The sequence below is a fragment of the Macaca fascicularis genome, chromosome 2 (assembly GCF_037993035.2).
Source record: "Macaca fascicularis isolate 582-1 chromosome 2, T2T-MFA8v1.1".
Classification (NCBI taxonomy): domain Eukaryota; kingdom Metazoa; phylum Chordata; class Mammalia; order Primates; family Cercopithecidae; genus Macaca; species Macaca fascicularis.
This window is the reverse complement of record NC_088376.1, coordinates 174,692,553-174,711,411: the sequence shown is the minus strand read 5'-3', so window position 1 is coordinate 174,711,411 and position 18,859 is coordinate 174,692,553. Positions and strand designations below refer to the sequence as shown.

General features: G+C 40.6%; 1 protein-coding gene across 1 annotated transcript in view; it reads right to left on the bottom strand.

The window, feature by feature from the left end:
- Window positions 1-18,859, bottom strand: part of MYH15 (myosin heavy chain 15) — a 128,891-nt gene that overhangs the window by 16,853 nt on the left and 93,179 nt on the right. The window contains exons 30-35 of the mRNA XM_065539230.2: window positions 16,463-16,659; window positions 12,475-12,824; window positions 10,184-10,308; window positions 7,241-7,356; window positions 1,078-1,270; window positions 629-832 (exon numbers count right to left, since the gene is read on the bottom strand). Coding sequence (XP_065395302.1) covers window positions 629-832; window positions 1,078-1,270; window positions 7,241-7,356; window positions 10,184-10,308; window positions 12,475-12,824; window positions 16,463-16,659 — 1,185 coding nt within the window. The remainder of the gene's footprint in view (window positions 1-628; window positions 833-1,077; window positions 1,271-7,240; window positions 7,357-10,183; window positions 10,309-12,474; window positions 12,825-16,462; window positions 16,660-18,859) is intronic.

Below are 18,859 nucleotides of genomic sequence, written 5' to 3'. Positions count from 1 at the left end.
ACCTTATTTGGAAATACGGTCTTATTTTGTTTAAAAGGAAACTAGAAAAAAGGGAAGCAGCGGGGTAAACGAGTTAAAATGAGGTCATTAGGGTAGAACTTAATCAAATATGACTGGTACCCCTATAAAAAGTAGCAATTTGGACAGCAACAGACCCTCACAGGGGGAAGATGCTGTGAAGACACAGGGAGAACACTATGTGAAGGCAGAAGGTTGGAGTGATGCATCCATAAGCCAAGGAATGGCAAAGATTGCCAGTAAGCCACCAGAAGCTAGGAAGGGGCAAGGAAGCATTTCCCTACAGGTTTCAGAGGGAGCATGGCCCAGCTGACACTTTGATTGCAGGTTTTCAACCTCCAGGAATGCGAGAAAATAAACTTCCATTGCTTTACGCCACCCTGTTTGTGGTACTTTGTTATGGCAGCCTGAAGGAAATAACATACTTGGGAATAAATGAAGAGTATGACTGTGGCTCTGCTGCACAGCCTGTCCCTGTGCTTCACAGGCATATCCAAGACTTAACAGGGTGATTGTGCATGGTCCAAGGCTGCAACTGCATGGTCCAAGTGTGGGAACCACTGCCTTCAACCAACTGGCCCAGCTAATACGGAGAGTATATGGGCCCCACCTGGGTATAGAAAAGATTGATTCTTTCTGTTGCTTCCAGGAGCTCTTCTTCTGACAGCCTGCGGCCACGCTCTGTCTGCTCTTGCAAGGACCTTAGATCCTCTAGTTCAGACTGAAGAAGAGAGTTGCGCCGCTCAGCCACAGCCACCTGCTCCTTCAGATCACTGTTCAGTTGTGTGCTGTCATCCAGCTGCATCTGAAGGTCCTGTGAGAGAAAAGATGGGCCTGGAGTACAGATCCCTCTGAGTTCAACATAGACTATGCACCTATGTATGCATGCTCTGACCATAGTTCTACGTATTTAGACATAAGCATGCTCCTTCACTCTGGAAAGATTGTATTTGTTGTCCTCATCTTTATTGCTGAACACAACAATCTGTTGCTTAGTTTACTTCCATAAGCAGAAACATTTTCCACCCCTCCCTACCCCATCTTACAGTTTTAAAATACCTTGATTTGAATCTGAAGCTGGCCCATGGATTTGGTTGCCTCTGACACCTGCCGGTTGGCACAGCTAAGCTGGAGTTCCATCTCATTGAGGTCCTCTTCCATCTTCTTCTTCAGCCGGGTAGCCTCAATTCTGCTTTTAGCTTCAGAATCCAGACTAGACTGCATGGAGTCAATGGTACACTGCTGTTTCCTCCTAATTTGAAATAACAGTTGGAGTGGGGGAAATGATACATCCAAATTAATCAAATTCACCTGCTATGTTTAAAACAGTACAAGAAATAGAAAAAATAAACTAAAATCCAAGAAAAATATTAAGTAACTAACAAAATGAGTCTAAGGGCTTTTATTTTAAAAACAGAGAGAATGAGAAGTTAGGTTAGTGAGTATATATCCACCATAATGGACTAAGTAAGGTTTCCAGACCAACTTCCCTGAAGAATCCAAGAAAATACAAGAAGCTTTTCAAGGTTCCTGTGAGGCAGCTTTAGTCTCATCTGATATCCCATAAAGGATGATCTAGGGCAAGCACCTGGGTTTCCTGTGGTGGCTAAGGATGAAGGAAGGATGCTCTTTCAGACAGCCATAATATTTCAACTACTTTCAATGGTGAAAAATATCTGAACAAGGCAGGAAAAAGCCACTCAGGTTGGAACAATTCCTGAGATGCAGCAATACTGCTACAGTAGCCTGGAGACACAACTCTCCTAGAATAAAATGGTTATCTTTCTCTAGGAGTTTGAGAATACACCCAAGGATTGGCTGACAAAACCAATTGTGTGATACTGAATTACTTTAACACTTTAAATTCCCTCCTAAGAACAAAAACTAGAACTAAAAACGTATTTGCAAAGTGACAGAAAACAATAGCTATGTGTTTAGGAAGGCCATAAAAAAATAAAAAATTGAGAGAATCCATGGGAATTTTTATTTCCCAAACTGTTTGTAGTTAGTTTGGGACCATGTGACTAGATTCTGGTAAATGCACTGTGGGCAGTAATGAAGTTTACCATTCCAGGGCTGGCCCATAGAAATGTTCACTTGTGAGTTCCTGCACTCTCCCTTCCCCCTTTCTGCCAAACTTGATGGCCACATACAGAAGATCATGGAATCACAAGATGGAAAGAACTTGGGTCTTTCAATGACTTTGAATGTTATTGACCCACTCTTCATCCTACCTCACAATGGCCTCAAACATAGGCAAAAATAAACTTCTATTTGTTTTAAGTCACCAAGATTTGGTGATTGTTAGGACAGTTTAACTTCTATAATAGACATATGCCCTGTTAAGCTCAATTCAGAAAACAGGGACCTGGTGCTGGACAGATAATAGAAAACAGAGAAGGCAAAAGCCTTTCTATTCTTCTTTCTCATAGAACCTATCTACACAAATTAGATTAGATCAGAATTCGATTCCATGTTGAATTGTCATCAAGTCAGTGTCCTAACCTCTGTGAGGTCGATCAAGAAAGCATACAGGCCGGGCGCAGTGGCTCATACCTGTAATCCCAGCACTTTGCAAGGCTGAGGTGGGCAGATCACCTGAGGTCAGGAATTTGAGACCAGCCTGGCCAACATGGTGAAATCCCATCTCTACTAAAAATACAAACATTAGCTGGGCATGGCAGAATGCATCTGTAGTCCCAGATGAGGCAGGAGAATCACTTGAACCCAGAAGACAGAGGTTGCAGTGAGTCAAGTTCACACCGCTGCACTCCAGCCTGGGCAACAAAGCAAGACTCTTGTCTCAGAAAAAGAAAAAACGGCATACGACCTACAGGGGGAAGAGAGGGGTCAGAGCTTGAAATTGGTTGACAGGTGGAGGTGCTGCTTTTCATGACCTCCATTCTGCCCATTGGTGAGGGAGGCCTTAGAAGCAATTATGGAAATGTATAGAAAATAACTCTGTCTGACTCCAGAGCGCAATGTGAGCACCTGTCCTCTGCCTGTCCTTAGGCTCTGGGCTTTTGTTCAGCTTCCAGATCAGAATCCTATAGGGATCTCAGTAGGTAAAGTTAATATGGACTTTTAGGGACTGCATTATGTCCCCCACAAAATTCATATGTTCTTGCTTTACCCCCAAGACTTCAGAATATGACTATATTTGGAGATAGGGCCTTTAAAGATGTAATTAAGATTAAATGAGGCTGTTAGGATGGGTCCCTAATCCAATGGGACTAGTTAGTGTCCTTATAAGAAGAAGAAGAGACACAGGGATGCATGTGCACAGAGGAAAGAACAGATGAGGATGCAGTGAAAATGTGACCATCTGCAAGCCAAGGAGGGGCATTGGGAGAAACCAAACCTGCCAACACTTTAATCTTGAACCTTTAGTCTCCAGAGCGGTAAGGAAATACATTTCTGCTGCTGAAGCCACCCATCTGTGCATTTTGTGTTGACACCTGTAGTAAACCAGGACAGGGATGCTCACACTCCACATCACCAAAAGCTGTCAAACACTTATCTGTCCTACACTGGGAAACTCGCATTTTTGCCACAGTTGACACTCCTTACACAGGAACACTGAAGCATCCCTAGCCTGGTGTCAAAATCCTCTGTACAGAAATACATTCTACTTAAGCAGGCAAACTGCATGTTTTAAACTACACTTTTCCCACAGTTGTTTATGAAACTTCATGAGTGCCTGCAGACAAGTAAAAAGTGAGATGCTTTAAGAGACATGGGTATAATACAGTCCTGGAGAATGGCTGCTAAACAATCAACACATTTCATACAGAGTCAAGAAATCTTTAAAATGAAAACTCCCTCAAGTACATTCTTTAAGAAAAACGATGCATCCAAGACCAAGGGCAATATAGGAAGAAGTACCTTCTTTTTCCTAAAATGTGAAACACAATTTAAAAGACCAAATGCAAAGAAAAATCAAGATGATAGAACTTTGAAGAGCTAATGATTTTAAATCATTAGTTCAGCATTTAAATCATTGACAATGCAATAGGTCATTTATTTCCCTTAAGATATTTCTAATCTATGTCAGAGAAATAAGGGATTTTTTTCTTAATCCAAATACATATGAGCCAGCTTTAAAATAATTAACAAGTTATTTTGCTACCATGTCTGAGTTTGAGATTCTAATTTTCAAAGACATTCGAAAATATTTTACTTAGAAGTGGGAAAAGATTTGAGCATATTCTGGCAGAGATTCACTCAGACAATAAAAGAAACCAAGTCAGATGTATATATAAATTAAGACCACGTGGCAAAGTTTGACATGACTGAGATCAGAGGAGTGGACTTTACAGAAGGAACATTACTATGTACCTGGGGCTCTAGACTAGGGGTGGGAAAACTATGGGCTGTGGGCCAAAATCCCACCATGCCCATTTATTTCCTATTGTCTATGGCTGTTTTCAACCTACAACTACAGTGTTAAGTAACTGCCACATCTCTGTGGCAAACGAAACGTGTAGCTAGCAAAGCAGAAAATATTTAACATCTGACCCTTTAGAGAAAAAGCTTGCTTAGCCTTTCAATCAGTGATTAACCAAAACAAACAAATGCAGTATGATAGAATAAGGATTTCAGTGCCTCATTCCCAAAAACACCTCTCTGGGTGTGTCTGGGAGAACAGAATACAGCTCAGAAAGACCAGGGCTGTGGACCAGTATGATGACTCTCATGTTTCAACATTTCCTCCAATCAGAGAATTACCTGAAGATGCAGGATGCACCTGACCAACCTGTTGTCAGCTCAGTCTTGGGCCATGCAGTAGGCCTTCAAGCTGGCCTCGTTTCCTCTGTCTAATAAGATGGGAAGATCAAAGCCAGCTACCAGCTCTTCTTCTCCTTCCATCAGTGACTGCACCATCACCTCCCTACCTCAGCCTATGCCAACTATAACATTATTTATTTATTATAGAAATAAATAGAATACCCTATCATCCAAAAGTGTCTATGAAGGCCTGACTAGAATATGAGGCAGTGTCTGGTGAACATTAAGCACTCCAATATCTGTTGAACAAGTGAAACATATCACACACATACCAGCTGTTTGTACTTTTCACCATCAACAGGCATCCAGGCTGGGCTCATTCAGAATCAGGCCTCACCAGAGTGGAAGACATGGCTTGGCAGCAGAGCATGAGTTGAATGAGTTACCCAGTTTGCTGCACTATGAAGGTTTTCCTTTGCCTGTGGGTCACTTTCTCTTGCTTTTTGGTCCCTTTAACTTACTCACCAGGTCCTGTCTTCCTGGGAACCTTCTGTTTCTGTGGAGTTAATGATGGGTTATATGGGCATATGACCTGGAACCTGATCTTGCCCTCAGGCAATATTTTCCTTGTTCTATAACTTCCCTGGCTTATCCTTGATTGCTTGGAATCTTGTACTTGGCTTATTTTGTTTTTCCTGGCATTCTATTCAGTTTCCTTAAGATGCCCTGCTAGCCCCAAAGTCAAACTATCGGATTAAACCAAGGCATTTTGGTACAATCTATGCTCCGAGTAGAAAGGGTCTGGGCTGGTATTTGTGATATTTTGTAAAATAAGCTCATCTTTTCTTTCTGGATATTCCTATTATAGTTATTATGAATCATTAACTAAAATTTATGAATAGCTCGTCCCCCTGCTTCCAGCCCACCCCTTCTTTTCTCAGCTCCTCATGGCTTATGCCTATTCTTCAGTTCTTTCTTCTTCCAGCCCTAGCTCTTTGGATCTCTGGCTTTTTTTCACACTAAGATTCTTACAATTGGTGAACTGCTCAACGACATTCAGATGTACCTGACGAGACACAGGCTCTCTGAGGATTCATTTCTCCTCAGCTGGGTTTATTTATAGGCACAGGTCTGATATTACTTGAAATCAGTGTTATTTGTTGCTTAAATCAGTGTTATTCGTTGCTTTTTTTAAATCTGCACAAGGAGACATTCATTTTTATTCCTGGTGGAAAGAAGTAGGGCAAATATCAAGGCCCAAGGTTTTTGCCCTTCATCAAAAAAATTCTTTTAGACACTGACTCAGAACCTCTTAAGTAGATCAGAATTCCTCGCCACAGTCAGTCCTATAGAAGAAAGTGCCAGTGAGTGAGAGCAAAGATAACTCAAAGCACATAGAGGGCCAAATTTGGCTTGACATCCTCATTAAAAAATTGACCCCCTTGAGAGTTTTGTCTAAAAATGGGCTACAGGAAAGAGGTCAGTTCAATTGAACATGTTAACAGGGGTTTTTTTTTTCTTTTTCTTAAAAAAAAAATGGTTTAACAAATACATTGAAAGTAAGTTGCCAATTGAATCTCAGGCTCAAATTATTTTTCTTGCTAACATATGGCATTGACTTAAGGGAACAGATTAGATAATATAATCATCGTTAATTCCATGTGTTTATAATTGTGCCTTTGATCTACAGCGTGTGAAGTGCTTTGCCAACATCAGACTACTGATCTTCCTCACCACCTTCTGTGACATGTAGGGGCTGCTTTTATCCCCTCACTTCACTGAGAAGCTAAGAAGTGGAATGTCTAAAGTCATCAGCTTGTTATGACAAAGCTAAGAAAAAATTCTGCAACCCATGAGTCCTGTCTAATTCAGTTTCCTGACTATTAAGACTTAGCTGCTTTAACAAAGATTCAATAAGCAGCTTAGCTCTTGGCTTCTGCTCCTCTTCAAACAAATGGCTACAGGTACAAGCAGGGGGTATGGGAAAACTTCACTCTGGTCTGAAAGTACAGCATTGAATTTTTAATTTTTTTCTCCATGGCTCAGCATTTTCAGTCAATTTCTCAATGCCCAAGAAAGTGGCATTATAGGGACATGCAGACAGTATGCAGAGTCCTTATACATATAATCATTTATTTGGTGTTATCTTGAGTCTCATATGACAGCAGAAGCTCCTCAAATATAAGAAAATTATAAAATCCAGCAATAATTATATATAGATATTCCTTTATATCAATAGCGGTGAGCTCTCACCACTATTGATATAAAGGAATATCTATATACAATTGTGTATAAAGGGATATCTAATTGTGTATAAAGGAATATCTATACATGATTATAAATATTGTATATAAAAGATACTAATATACAGTTACACTAAGTTTCTTTGGTAATACTCCAACAGGGGCCATAAAAGCAACTGGACATAATGAGCTCTGTTTAGTCAAGGATTCAGAAATACATAATTGTTACATATCAAAATCATCTTAAATACCTAAAATTTTCTAATTCTTCATCTTTCTCTGAAAGCTTTCTTTCAAGTTCTGCTTTAGCTTTCAAGAGTTCAAGCTGGAAACGAAGAATCTTGCTTTCATTACGTTCCAAGGCTCCCTGGAATACATAGATAAAAAGCATTAAATGAAGTCCACTTTTAGACAAAAATTTTATTTTTTTCCCAAAACATATGTCGCTAATGTAGCTCTCTTAGAGTTATTGGGAAAGATATAGGTTCAAGTCAGGTCCCTAGAGACTGCAACACAGTGAGACAAGCAACTGCTTTCATTTGTCATTTCACTTATAGATTTGACATTCTTAGGTCTTTCAGCTGTAGCTCCAGAACTAGAATTTTAAAGCCTATTTTAAAATAGAAAATTTGAGTCTTGTCTGTGGCTATATTTAAGCTTTTTAATGTATTACTCTTGACTTTTTCTAACATATTCCAACTATGGGATAAATTTTAAAAAGTATCAGAGCTAGAACAAGGAAGGTGATAACTCCTACCTGGAATCTTCTATTAAATTCTGGACATCACGAGGGAATAGAGGAAAAGTTGGATGCATTCAGAGAACAAACAACATGGTAGTGTCCAAATATTGTCATGTGAAGAGCAAATAAAGGAATTTAGGATGTATCTGACACGTAACACTCAGCATGAGCCATTATAACCATAATTGGTACCACTACTGCAAATGAATTGCTTTGATAGGCAGGAAGATTCCCTGCCCCTTTGTGTATTCAAATATAGTTAAGGCAATTATTTGCAGGGATGTTATAAAGGCAATTCAATTCTAAAAGCATAGGTTTGGCTAAATCTTTAAAGCCTGTCCTGAAGCTAAAAATGTATATAAAAGAAGAAACCCAAAAAGCACTTGCAGAATACCAATGATATAAGGGCATAAGGGGTGATGCAATTTTGTGGTCAGTTAGCTACAGGCAGTCCTAAAGGCAGAAGTAATTTTTTTATAGCCTCTTTTGAGGAGTGCTTAGCAGATACGACCAAAAGTAAAAAAGTAAAACTGAGTTGCAATTTTAAAATAAAAATAAAAAGATGATGGGAATTTTAATAAGACCTCCCTTGATGTTCTCTTGATACTACCTTCAATATAAAAGAAAATAAAATTGCTAACGCACACTCAAAAACAAATGCTTGGATAATAGTTTCCTCAGAGGGAATAGTGTAGTTCCTTCAAGAGGAGACTGTCACCTCTAACCCTCTAAAATGCACTGAGAAAGTGAATCTTTAGGGAAGACGACCTGGGATAATTTGAGTTTCATGGCTTTAAAACAATCTGATACAGTTTCTCATAAAGGCTCACCCAGGAAAATAAATAATGCAATGCTACAAATACATGTCCAAGTTGATGAAGTATTTATGGAGGTGGCTGATGACAGTTGAGAAAATGCGAATAGAACGCATTGCCATCTAGTGGTACTAAATGGTTTGAGCACTCTGGCCTTCCTGTCATTCTCACCCTTGACCCATGTGCTGATCAACTGAATATACAAAGATGCCTCTATGTTATACAGGACAAAAATTGCCAGTGCCAGTTGTATTTTTCATTGACTTGTCATAGTGCTTGAAATTTCTATCATAAAATTTACTTCTTTTAGTTAAGGTGGTGGCTTCAAAAAGTCCCTTGCCAGGATGGCCAGAGAACCAAAGGGAACAAGTAAACAAAACAAAGTTCACCAGCTGTATAAGGACCAGCTGTGCTAGAGGGCACCACACTGCCAACCAAAAGGAGTCTGTATAAAGTTAGATAGCCTCAGGAAACGTGTATGCATAACAGGGCAAGAGCTGCTGCCTGACAACTCTATACGGAGGGTAATATGGAAACATTTGCTTGGCAAGTTTCTTCTGGAATCATAATGGTGAGGTAAATGTAACAGACAATGCTTGGCACAGAGCGGTCCTTTGGGGTCTTGTTTTCCATCACCATACCTTCCAAAAGGCCCCTACCTAACACTGACTGCCACATCTTTCAAAAATCTTTTTTCATTTTCTACTGGTGGGAGGGTAGGGCTGTATTTTAATGTGTCTGAGTACTTGCTCAAAGGTTGAGTCAGGAAGACGAAGTTCAGCTCTGAGAAGAGGCTACACAGGGCTTCTTAACCACCTAATAATCATGATAGGGTGACTTCCTCCTCGTTAGTTTACCTTCTTTGGCAAAACATCTTCTTAGAGGTCCTTTCAATTGCTAATGCACACTCAGAGATAAAGTCAGAGACTTTTCCTGAACTGTGAACCCATAACACTGAAAACCTTCCTGTCAATCTGCACAAAGATGAGCTTTCAGAAACCACTGTTTGACAGCATTGCTTTGAATCTTATTTCCAAAACTACCAAAAGTTTTTGGGGAAAAAAAATTGAAAAGTTTTTGTGACTGACTCTTTAAAGAGGGGACAGCTATGAGAATATTTATTCATTCAACATTTGACAAATATTTACTGAGCCTCTACTACACGCCAGGCAATGTTCTAGGCCAGTGCTTCTCAAATATTAATGTGCATATGAACCACCAAGGGATCTTGTTAAAATGCAGAATCCTGATTCAACAGAGATGGGCAGAGGGCTGAGATTCTGAATTTTTAACAGCCTTCCAAGTGATGTCCATGGGCCACATGTTGAGTAGTGAGGGTCTGGGCACTGGGGATAACTGGCGAACGAGATAGACATAGTTCCTGTTTTTACTACAATCAGGAGATTTGCATTCACTGTTTGTATCCTGCTCTCTGAGTCTCAATTTCCTCTTTTATAAAATGGGGACAGTAGTTTGCTACAGTGATTATATTAAAATTATGCATTTGGCAGAGTGCCTAGCATATAGTAAATAAACATTTGAATACATGTCCTTTTGTTGGTGCTGTTGTTATTGCTAGAATGCAAATCTTCTGCCTTGTCACAGTGAAAACTTTCTTTTCTCCCTGGTGATAATACCTCTGTTTCTTCCAGAGTCACCTGGACTTCTGTCTTCTCCTGTTCAATTAGTTTCTTGACCTTTTCCATTTCAGTTAAGTTCTTGGTCCCTTCTCTAACCTGGTTTGTCAGATTAGAAATCTCTTCTGGAGAGAGAGGTAAGAAAAACAAAGTTAGTGAAAGGGCTCAGTCTCAAACCAATGATACCAGGCACAACAGACTGTTCCAGCCCACTGGAACAGTGGCCTCATGCCACCCTTGGTAACTTGATGACCTAGCCCATATGGGACCTAGAAATTTTAAAGGCATTCATTTTTTCATATAGTCTTTTGCCATCTGAAAATTGTCTACAACAAATGGTGAGGATGGTGCTTCAGAATATTGTACACTAGACAACCTTTGCAACTTTGCATGGCAGTCCTGCTCATTAGAGCCATTCCAGGTTCTACCTGGAAGAACACAGACCTGGAGTCCCTACCCTTCCAGTGTAAGTGCTTAGCTATCAACACTAGTGGCTGCCATTGTTTCAGTCACCACTCGACACCGAGACAGGAACTTAAAGTAGAAGCTGGATCACTATCTGCCAGCATCCAAGGCGTGGCTCCAGATAGGCCAGAGAATCAGAAGGGGCCCAAGTGGCTTTAGCTCAAGCACTTCAGTGTTGTTTCCTAGCCTTTCATGAACATTAGCCTTTGACAAACAGAATAGGACATCCAGAAGTCAAAAACCTCTTCCACCTGATATTGTTATGGTCAGTTCTGCCTTTAGTACCTAAGAGGTGTGGTATAGGGCCAAGTAGCTCAGAGAATTACCAAGTTCAGAGGTGGTGGAAGGAGCTCAATAAGTCACCTGCTCCTCTGGTTCTGAGATCTGGGCTGTGATGTGATATGATGAGAATTTTTAGAAGTTACAAAGACAAATATGTTAGACGGAAATTTTCATTGCATAATAAATTCTTCTCTGATAAGCTCTCTCTTAAAGATGGGTTATCAAGAAGAAAATCAGGGAAGAGGTTCTCAACTCTGACTGCACCTTAGAATCACCTGGAGAGCTTTGGAAAAAGCTCACTCAATATTCAAACCCCACCCCCCCAGTCCAAAGGTGGTGCCCAGATCAGCAGCACCGGCCTCACCTGGAAAACTGTCAGAAATACAAATCCTTCAGACCTACTGAGTCAGAAACTCTGGGGGTGGGCCCCAGCCATCTGTGCTTTAACAAACCCTCCAGCTGGTTTGGATGTAGCTAAAGTTTTCTAACCACTGTTTTAGCACCCCTCATGTCCCCAGCTAGTGCCTTGATCATAGACTATGTAGGTCAACAGAAAGTAAGCTTCATTTACGCCTCCAACAGTAATGAACTTGCTTCCAGGGCATCTCAGGGTTTTCATGCACATTGCTGTTGGTGCTGGGATAAGTTGGCAGCCTCTTTGAAGGGCTGTTTGGCAGTAAATCAAAATTTAAAAATTCATTTCATTAACCCAGCAATTTCTTTTCCAGGGATCCATTCTACTGAAATATTTTTACATGTGCATAAATACATGTATAGGGATGTATAATGTAGGATTATTCATATTTGTGAATAATTGGATCTAAAATTATAAAGTATAGTTAAATGATAGCCATCTTTATTACAAAACACTATGTAGCTATTAACAGGCTTGTGGTAGGTCTCCATGTACAGGCATGCAAAGAGCCACAAGGTACGTGGGAAGGTTGCACAGCTCAGTAGTTAAGTGCGTATATGCTGGAGCCATGGCTGGGCTCAAATCCCAGATCTGCGACTTATCAAATGTGAATTTGGACAAGTTACTCAACTTATGACCTATATAACCTTCATTTTACATATGAGAAAACTTAACACTAGACTATTCTGAAAATTTAACAATAAATAGTTAAACAGTGCCTGGTACGTAGTATGGGCTATAGAAATATTCATTAAATCGGGAAATATATTCATATATGAAAAAATAAAACGTGTAGAACAAAATGTAGTTCGGGTAAAAAATACACCCTTGAGTATAGCACACATGGAAAATCTTGGTAAGGTTGTGGATATCAAGAAATTCTCATCAGTGGCTTCCTTTACAGAGGAGAACTGAAGTTAAAGGCAGGAAACTAGTCTTCCTTTTAGAATTAATTTCATACAAATAGCATCTAAAATTAAAAAAAAAAAAAACGGTCAAACAGAAGTATAAAAATTGAAAAGTTAAAACATGATGGGAACGTGAAAATGCTGAAGACAGCTTTGCCTGTAGCCAGGGCTCTCCCTGAGCTACCCACTCCGGCTTTGGCTCCGAGCCCAGCTTGGTGTACCTTGGAGGTTCTTGTTCTCCCTCCTGAGTGTCTCCTGGCCCACGATGCTCTCCTTGTAGGCGTGCTTGAGCTTGAGGAGCTCTGTACTGAGAGCCTGGATTTCCTTCCGAGAGGCATCCAGCAACGTCTGCGACTCCTCATGCTTCTGCTTCCAGTCCGCAAGGGCCTTGCCAGACTGCAGCTGCTTCTGGTCCAGCCTGGCTGCTGCAGAGCGGACCTTCCCGAGGTCAGACAGGGCGTCCCCGAGCTCCAGCTGCAGCCGGTGTCTGGCTCTCTCCAAGGAGGCATTTCTGGCATTGGCCACCCCCATGGCTTCCGCTGCCTCCTGCAACCTAATTGCCAGTTCCTTCCTGAGAAAGGAGGATACCCAAAGAGTGAGTGAGGCAACAACTCTCAGAGAGCTCACCAAGTCTGCCCTGGATTAAAGATAGAGCTTGGGTGCAAAGTAAGATGGCACCTCTGCAGTGGACTTAGTGGTACAAAGCAACAGCAGCTCCTATCTGAAAGTGACCTCACTGTCTGTGACCACCATCTTCTGCCTCCTGTGTGCATGGGGTCTTTATTTTCCCCCTTTGCAAGCTGCACTTGGAACTCTGGATCTCTTTGAATTCCTACAAGTATTTGCTTATCCTAAATCTCTAATAAGCAATACTGACTTGATTATTTCCTAAGAAGAGGGAAAAAAGGAAGATTGTACTGAACACCCTACCAACAGTAAGCACCTTTCAAATCTGTAGCCATGTGTAGTCACTAAAGAGCTTCTTGGCTGTGTTGCTTCTAAAGAACACTCTCTTGCTTTTTCCTGCTTATTCTCTCACATCATGTGGCTCCTAAACATGACACAATTATTTCTTCTCTCCGAGTGTGTTCTCCACCTCAGCTCCTCTCTCCAGATTTATATTCCCAAACCCATCTCATTATGCTCACTCAACAGGTCCTGCTGTTCTTATGGGGTACTTTAGCCCCCATCTGCTGTTCCTTGGGCATCTCTGAGATGGAGTGGTTTATTACAATGCTTCTTTCTCCACCACCCCCATAATATGCTACTATTAGGAATTCTAACGGATGAAATGTGTTCTGTTGCTTACATCTCCTGCAGGGTTGTTGGCAGTCCCATTCTTACTCACTTATTATACTTCTTAGATGAAAAGTACTATATGTACCAAAGCTCATCTACTGCTATTAAACAGAAAAAAAGTTCTCCGGAATTAACAGGACTGCATAACTAGGCCAACAGAGCAATGTGGTAATAAAGCCCCCTTTGGGTGGAATCCTGCAAAAACCCCTATGTGCTTGGGATCCAGGAAGCATCTAGGCTCTAACAACATCCTGCCCCCAGCTTTCTAACCATAGTCACTTCACTTCTTTGCTTCACGTTTCTTAAGTGTGAAGAGGAGATTCTGATGCTTTACCTGACTTAAGGCAGTAGCAATGAAATAATTACAGGCAGTCGAGTGAAATAATTACATATATTTTAACTACTTTAGAAATGCTTGTTGATCAAAGAAAATAGGAGTTTCACTTTGGGTGACCAATCATACTGGATTGCCTGGGACTGAGGGGTTTCACCAGGTGATATGGTTTGGCTGTGTCCCCATCAAAATCTCATCTTGTAGTTCCCCTAATCCCCACATGTTGTGGGAGGGACTGGTGGGAGGTAATTTAACCATCAAGGTGGTAACCCTCATGCTGTTCTCATGACAGTAAGTTCTCATGAGATCTGATGGTTTTATAAGGGGCTTTCCCCTTCTTACTCACTCACTTCTCTTCCTGCCACCATGTGAAGAAGTACGTGTTTGCTTCCCCTTCCACCAGGATTGTAAGTTTCCTGAGGTCACCCCAGCCATGCTGAATGGTGAGTCAATTAAATCTCTTTCCATTATAAATTACCCAGTCTTGGGTATGCCTTTATTAGCAGTGTGAGAACGGACTAATACACCAGGACATGAGATTTTCAAAGCTAAAACAGGAAACCTCCAGGGTAAACTGGACAAACTGGTTAACCTCGTTTTACCAATAACTTGGTTCTATGTTTAATATCAACTACTATTTTGCTCTTTAACTTGCCAACCATAAGCACCTACTTAGTTATCTCGAATATGTAAGGAGGATCTCGAATATGTAAGGGGATATTGGAAATTAAGAAACTAAATCCTGCCGGGCGCGGTGGCTCAAGCCTGTAATCCCAGCACTTTGGGAAGCCGAGACGGGCGGATCACAAGGTCGGGAGATCGAGACCATCCTGGCTAACCCGGTGAAACCCCGTCTCTACTAAAAAATACAAAAAACTAGCCGGGCGAGGTGGTGGGCGCCTGTAGTCCCAGCTACTCGGGAGGCTGAGGCAGGAGAATGGCGTAAACCCGGGAGGCGGAGCTTGCAGTGAGCTGAGATCCGGCCACTGCACTCCAGCCTGGGCGACAGAGCGAGACTCCGTCTCAAAAAAAAAAAAAAAAAAAAAAAGAAACTAAATCCTTGTCCTTGGGAACTTAGAATTCAGAAGCAGTACACTGAGTCTTAGGTGAGCTTGAGTCTGCTAAACTAACTCATCATTTGAACCCCAGCATGGAAATCAAAGCAGGCAAATCTTTAACTTCAATAATAAAAAAGAAACCAGGACCCTAGATTGTTTTGTAGCTGCCTACCTCCCTGAGGTGATTTAGAGGAAAAGATAATAATACAGACGTTTTATTTATTCAATGTCCCACCAATTTGAAAGTAAAAAAGTGTCTTCAGAGAGTACCATGTTTGCCCATTATTTTCTTTAGTTATTACATACTACAGAACTAGTTCCAACAAACCCATGTGGTCATAAAGTAGTCTATATTCTTTTGCTCTTTCCTATCCAACCCCCAAAGAAACCATCAAACAGAATGATAGATAGGCAATTTCACCTGAATTCTTCAATCATTAGAAGGGGGGGAAATCTTACTTCAGAAGTAAATACCATATTTGGATATAAGAGGGCATCTCAGTTCAAAGCCAAAACTTTCTGTGGTCCAGAGTTTTGATAAAACACCTACTGCATGTATTTTTAGTATCTGTCATTCTAAAGCCCTTTTTAAGTTACTGTGGGTACAGAGATGGATCACTTGCCCCTTCTGGGACAAAACACAGCAGCTGTTCAGCAATTGCACAGCAATGCCTCTCAAAGATTTAGGTGAAGAACTGGAAAACATTATTTCTGGTTGAAGCTAAAGAGAAATGTATTGATCTTCCCTGGATTTTTGCCAAGCTACCAAGCCAGGGACACATTCTTTTGAGTAAACCTTTAATGATTATAAGCTGGGGTTTGACAATTTCTCTTAAAAATAGAGTTTCTTGGTCTCTAAGCAAAATGCTTCAGTTCTATACCCTGATACTGAGTCACAATTCAGCTGTGCCCCAAACTTCTGTAACTACTAAGAACTTTTAAAACCTTTACATAGAAATGGCTATAAAATTGATATTCTAACCTTAGGGATGGCCTGGGGATGGTTTCTTTTCAAAGCAACCTTTGTCCTAGAAGATATGACGACAGATCCTAACATTTTTTCCAGCTTCCCTGTCCATCTTCACAGACTACTTTGTAGTCTACAAGTTGTAGACCAGGGACACGACGACTTTGATGGAGACACGTACACACGTGGACTCAATTATTTTGGCATTACGAATGAAATATAGGGTTTTAAGCGATAGCCTATTTTCACACCGTGGCTCAAAGTCACATCTTTTATGAAAACTTCCCTTGTGTCCCTAGAAAGAGCCTCCTTTCTCTCCCCAGGACCTCTTTATAGTCTCTGTCACTTTGTATTACACTTTTTATATTTTTAGTCCCTCTACAGAGTGTGCTTCTTACCAGCAGTGAATGTTTCAGCTTTGGTTTGGGGCTTGTTCCTGCATGTGGCAAGGATTTGTTAAATGCATACCACGAGGCCTTGGAGACGGAGTCATTATGAGTGACTCCTCCATGTGACTAACTCCAGGTTAAGCATAGCCTTGCCCTACTCACTTGGCATCCTCCAAGTCTTCTGTTTTCTGGATGACATTGTTTTCATACTTCATTCTCCATTGCACCATTTCAGCATTGACTTTGGATAAGGTCCGGTGCAGCTCAGCCTTGACCTCTTGTTCTTCCTCATACTGCTCTCGTAGAAGGTCACAGTCACGCTGGGCCTTCTGCAGGGCATGGGCCAGGGCACTCTGGGACTGTAGGGAACACACATTAACAAAAAAGGCATGACCACCACAAACAACACAAGTCTTGAAAGTAAGATAATATATTTTTAGGTAAGATTAACCTGCCACAAATTCAAGCTGAACCTGAACCTAGTAAGATAATACTAGGGAGAGAATTTGAGACAAGAGAAAGGATAGATAGAGTATCTAATTGCTGCCATTAAAACAGGGAAGGGAATTCTATTTAGAGAAATGCCAGCTTGACTCTGTGGACTTAGGCCTGGAATTCTAGAAATAGTGGAGAATGCAAGGATAGCAAAGACAACATTCACCATCATTTAGGCAATAAGATTTATATTTAGCAATATATTAGACTCAGAGCTTGTTCAAACCAGAAAGAACCACTGAAATTTAGCCTTTTCATTCCACTGATGAAGAAAATAAAATCTTTTATTTCACACTGAAATCTCTAAAAACCTCAGCTCCTAATACTTCAAAATAGTACTACAGCCCAATAGAACTTCTGTAATGATGAAAATGTTCTCTATGTACACTGTCCAATATGGTAAACACCTAGCCACATGTGGCTACTGAACATTCAAAATATGCCTAGTACAATGTGTGATTAAAACTGAATTCATAATTTTATTTAACTTTAATATAAATTTAAATAGCTACCTGTAGTGTAGTAGAGGCTTCTATATGTATTGGACAGCCCTGCTGGGTTTAATAAACATTTTTGTCATTTAAATGGTGATCTGGCTAACCTAGCAGCATCATTCCTCCGAGACAATCTAGTGTGGAAAGAACCAGGGTCCTGACGGGTCCTCATGGGTCCTTTATGCAAATTAGGAAAAAAAAAAGCACATTTTCAGGAAGATACAGCTCTGAGGGCACAAGGTTTAGTTAATGGCAGCCTCAGCCAGACCCCTCTGGGTGGTAAATGAGGAGCCACAATACACAATGACACTGAAAAGGATGCAGGCCTTGGAATCAGATGAACCTGAGTTCAAACTGTGACCTCTCCTCTTGTTTAATTTTATTTTCCTTTAAAGGAAAAACTTTTAAAACCTTTATGTGGCATTTACATGGCATATATTTAATTATGGAAGTAAACGAGACAGACAAAATCCCTGCCCTAAAGAGCCCAAAAGAAATAAGGGGATACACAAAATACACATGCAAATAAACTAATAAATAAAATTTCTAATAGCAGTAAAACAAATACAGCAGATAAGCACGATCTAGAATGTTTGGCTCCTTCTCATCATCCCCCTAAGACCTTGGGGAAGGGCCTTTAAGCAACAGGAAGGACAGTTATAAAAGTCCTAAGGCAGGAATGATGGTGCCTGGTTTAAGAGGCAGACGGGAAGCCAGGGCAGCTGGGGGGAGTAAATGAGGGAAGCAGATGTAGGAAGTAGGTCACAGAAGGATGCTGGAGCCAGATCAGGGGGGCTTGTAGGCCAACTGGAAGTCACTGGGAAGGCAGCCAGAGAGATCTTCTAAAATATAACTCATTTCACTAGTGCTTAAGTTCCTTCACAGTATATCACTAGGTGTATGACCTTGGACATGTTATTTTTCTTCTCAGAGCCTTGGTTTTTTCATATATAAGGATGCAATTCTATCTGCTTCATTTGACTGATATGAAGATTGAGATAACATGACAGAAGTGTCTAGTACAATGTCTGATGCACAAACAATGATAAATTTTTAAATTTGTGTATAATATAGAAAATATGGAGAGTCAAGGGAATAAAATGGTACAATATTTTAAAACAGACTCAACTACCTGCGTTTTCAGAGTATATGCCTTCATAGTATGGTCATGTACAAGTAAGATACTTTGGGGTCTTAGTAATAAGATGCCTTGAATATGAACTAAGAATTCATTTAAATATCAGGGCTCAAAGAATTCATATCTCATGTTGGTCACTATGCTATCATCTTCCAGAATCACTTTCACTGGAGTCACCTTCTAGCAACATTATATACTCATAGGAAGAAATGACTAATTTCTATAATTTATTGACAATTTAAAAGTAATATTGAGCTATCCCAGTCCCACTTATTTTATTCTAGGCTTTTATTTAATTTCACTTTTTCATGAGCAGTTTCAGAATCAAAATCCAGAAAGCGCCTTGCTGCCCTTCTGTTCAAGTACTCACACAAGATGGAAACACACTTTGCTTGCTCTAAATCTGCAAAGAAGCGATTTGAATCACCAAGG